Below are 2,115 nucleotides of genomic sequence, written 5' to 3' on the forward strand. Positions count from 1 at the left end.
GCGCGTCGAGCGCGCCGCACGCCTCGCCCAGCGTGCGCGCCGACACGCTGCCCTTGCTCGCGCCTGCGCACAACAACACAACACGTCACGCTATTTATCCAAACGAATTATAAATGTGTAGTTCGGCGAATTACTTAAATCGCAAGAACTATATGCAATTATACAGGTTTGTAACCCTTTACACAATAATTTGTGAAATAATAACGTACTGTGCATACGAATGTAGTTCTAAATGCCACCTTCTTGAAGAAAATGTGTGTTGTCTGTTTGTCCAAAAAAAAAAACGCATGATCGGTGTAACACTTGTGTAATATGGTGTGACACTTCTTGAGTGTGGTGTGATCCTTTTGTAATATGGTGTGACACTTGTTGGATATGGTATAACACTTGTTGGATATGGTGTGACACTTCTTGAGAGTGGTGTGACCCTTTTGTAATATGGTGTGACACTTGTTGGATATGGTGTGACACTTCTTGAAAGTGGTGTGACCCTTTTGTAATATGGTGTGACACTTGTTGGATATGGTGTGACACTTCTTGAGTGTGGTGTGACCCTTTTGTAATATGGTGTGACACTTATGTAATATGGTGTGACACTTGTTGGATATGGTGTAACACTTGTTGTATATGGTGTAACACTTGTTGTATATTGGGACACTTGTTGGATGTGGCGTGACATTTATGTAACCTGGTGTGACACCTATGTAATTCGGTGTAACACTTGTGTAATATGGTGAGACACTTGTTGGATAAGGTGTGACACTTATGTAATATGGTGTAACACTTGTTGAATATGGTATCCCACCCATGTAATTCGGTGTAACACTTGTGTAATATGGTGTGACACTTATGTAATATGGTGTAACAATTGTTGAATATGGGGTGACACCCATTTAATACGGTGTTACACTTGTGTAATATGGTGTGACACTTCTTGAGTGTGGTGTGACCTTTTGTAATATGGTGTGACACTTATGTAATATGGTGTAACAATAGTTGAATATGGGGTGAACACCCATTTAATTCGGTGTTACACTTGTGTAATATGGTGTGACACTTATGTAATATGGTGTAACAATTGTTGAATATGGGGTGACACCCATTTAATTCGGTGTTACACTTGTGTAATATGGTGTGACACTTATGTAATATGGTGTAACAATTGTTGAATATGGGGTGACACCCATTTAATTCGGTGTTACACTTGTGTAATATGGTGTGACACTTATGTAATATGGTGTAACAATTGTTGAATATGGGGTGACACCCATTTAATTCGGTGTTACACTTGTGTAATATGGTGTGACACTTATGTAATATGGTGTAACAATTGTTGAATATGGGGTGACACCCATTTAATTCGGTGTTACACTTGTGTAATATGGTGTGACACTTATGTAATATAGTGTGACACGTGTTGAATATGGTGTGACACTTGTGTAATATGGTGTGATACTTGTGTGTAATTTATATAACATACACACCAGTGAAAGCCTGTTTAAAATCTGCCAATATCTGCGTGGCGAGGTCGGCTCGTATCGCGTGAACCTCGTCCCGAAGGGCGTTCAGTTCGCGAATGTCGCGGTAACATTCTAGATGTTGGAGCACCTGCAATGTATATAGTATAATCTATACATATAATGTTTAATTTAAGGATAGATAGATTGAATTTTACATATTCATTTGATTTTATATGTTACAAAAACAAAAATGTTATTTACAGGTACAGCATACAACATGTAGTGGATAATATTAATTTATTCACCTCCCAAACAGAAATTGGAGTACTGTTACAAATATGATGTGTGTGTATGTATGTCTGTGGATGAACCAATTCTGATATTGTTTTTGTAATTTTTCATCACATTTAAAATCTACTACATATTTTTTAATTACTGTTTTTTTTCTTTACTTTACTATACTACTCTTATCTTAATTAGTAAAAGAGGTTATGATTATTATTTTCATCATATATTTTCTTTTGGATTCATAAGTACATATTTTAAATCTACAAGTACATAACAATTTTATTCTAAAAAACGTCTGTAAAGCTAGAAAGGTCAAGTCGGCAGAATCACTCGAATTATATCTCAAAATTTAGTGCTCATTTAGTGC

General features: G+C 36.5%; 1 protein-coding gene across 1 annotated transcript in view; it reads right to left on the reverse strand.

Moving 5' to 3' along the window:
- Positions 1–2,115, reverse strand: part of LOC119839383 (vacuolar protein sorting-associated protein 53 homolog) — an 11,836-nt gene that overhangs the window by 6,928 nt on the left and 2,793 nt on the right. Inside the window, exons 4-5 of the mRNA XM_038365652.1 lie at positions 1,485–1,608; positions 5–63 (exon numbers count right to left, since the gene is read on the reverse strand). Coding sequence (XP_038221580.1) covers positions 5–63; positions 1,485–1,608 — 183 coding nt within the window. The remainder of the gene's footprint in view (positions 1–4; positions 64–1,484; positions 1,609–2,115) is intronic.

The sequence above is a fragment of the Zerene cesonia genome, unplaced genomic scaffold (assembly GCF_012273895.1).
Source record: "Zerene cesonia ecotype Mississippi unplaced genomic scaffold, Zerene_cesonia_1.1 Zces_u014, whole genome shotgun sequence".
Taxonomy (NCBI): domain Eukaryota; kingdom Metazoa; phylum Arthropoda; class Insecta; order Lepidoptera; family Pieridae; genus Zerene; species Zerene cesonia.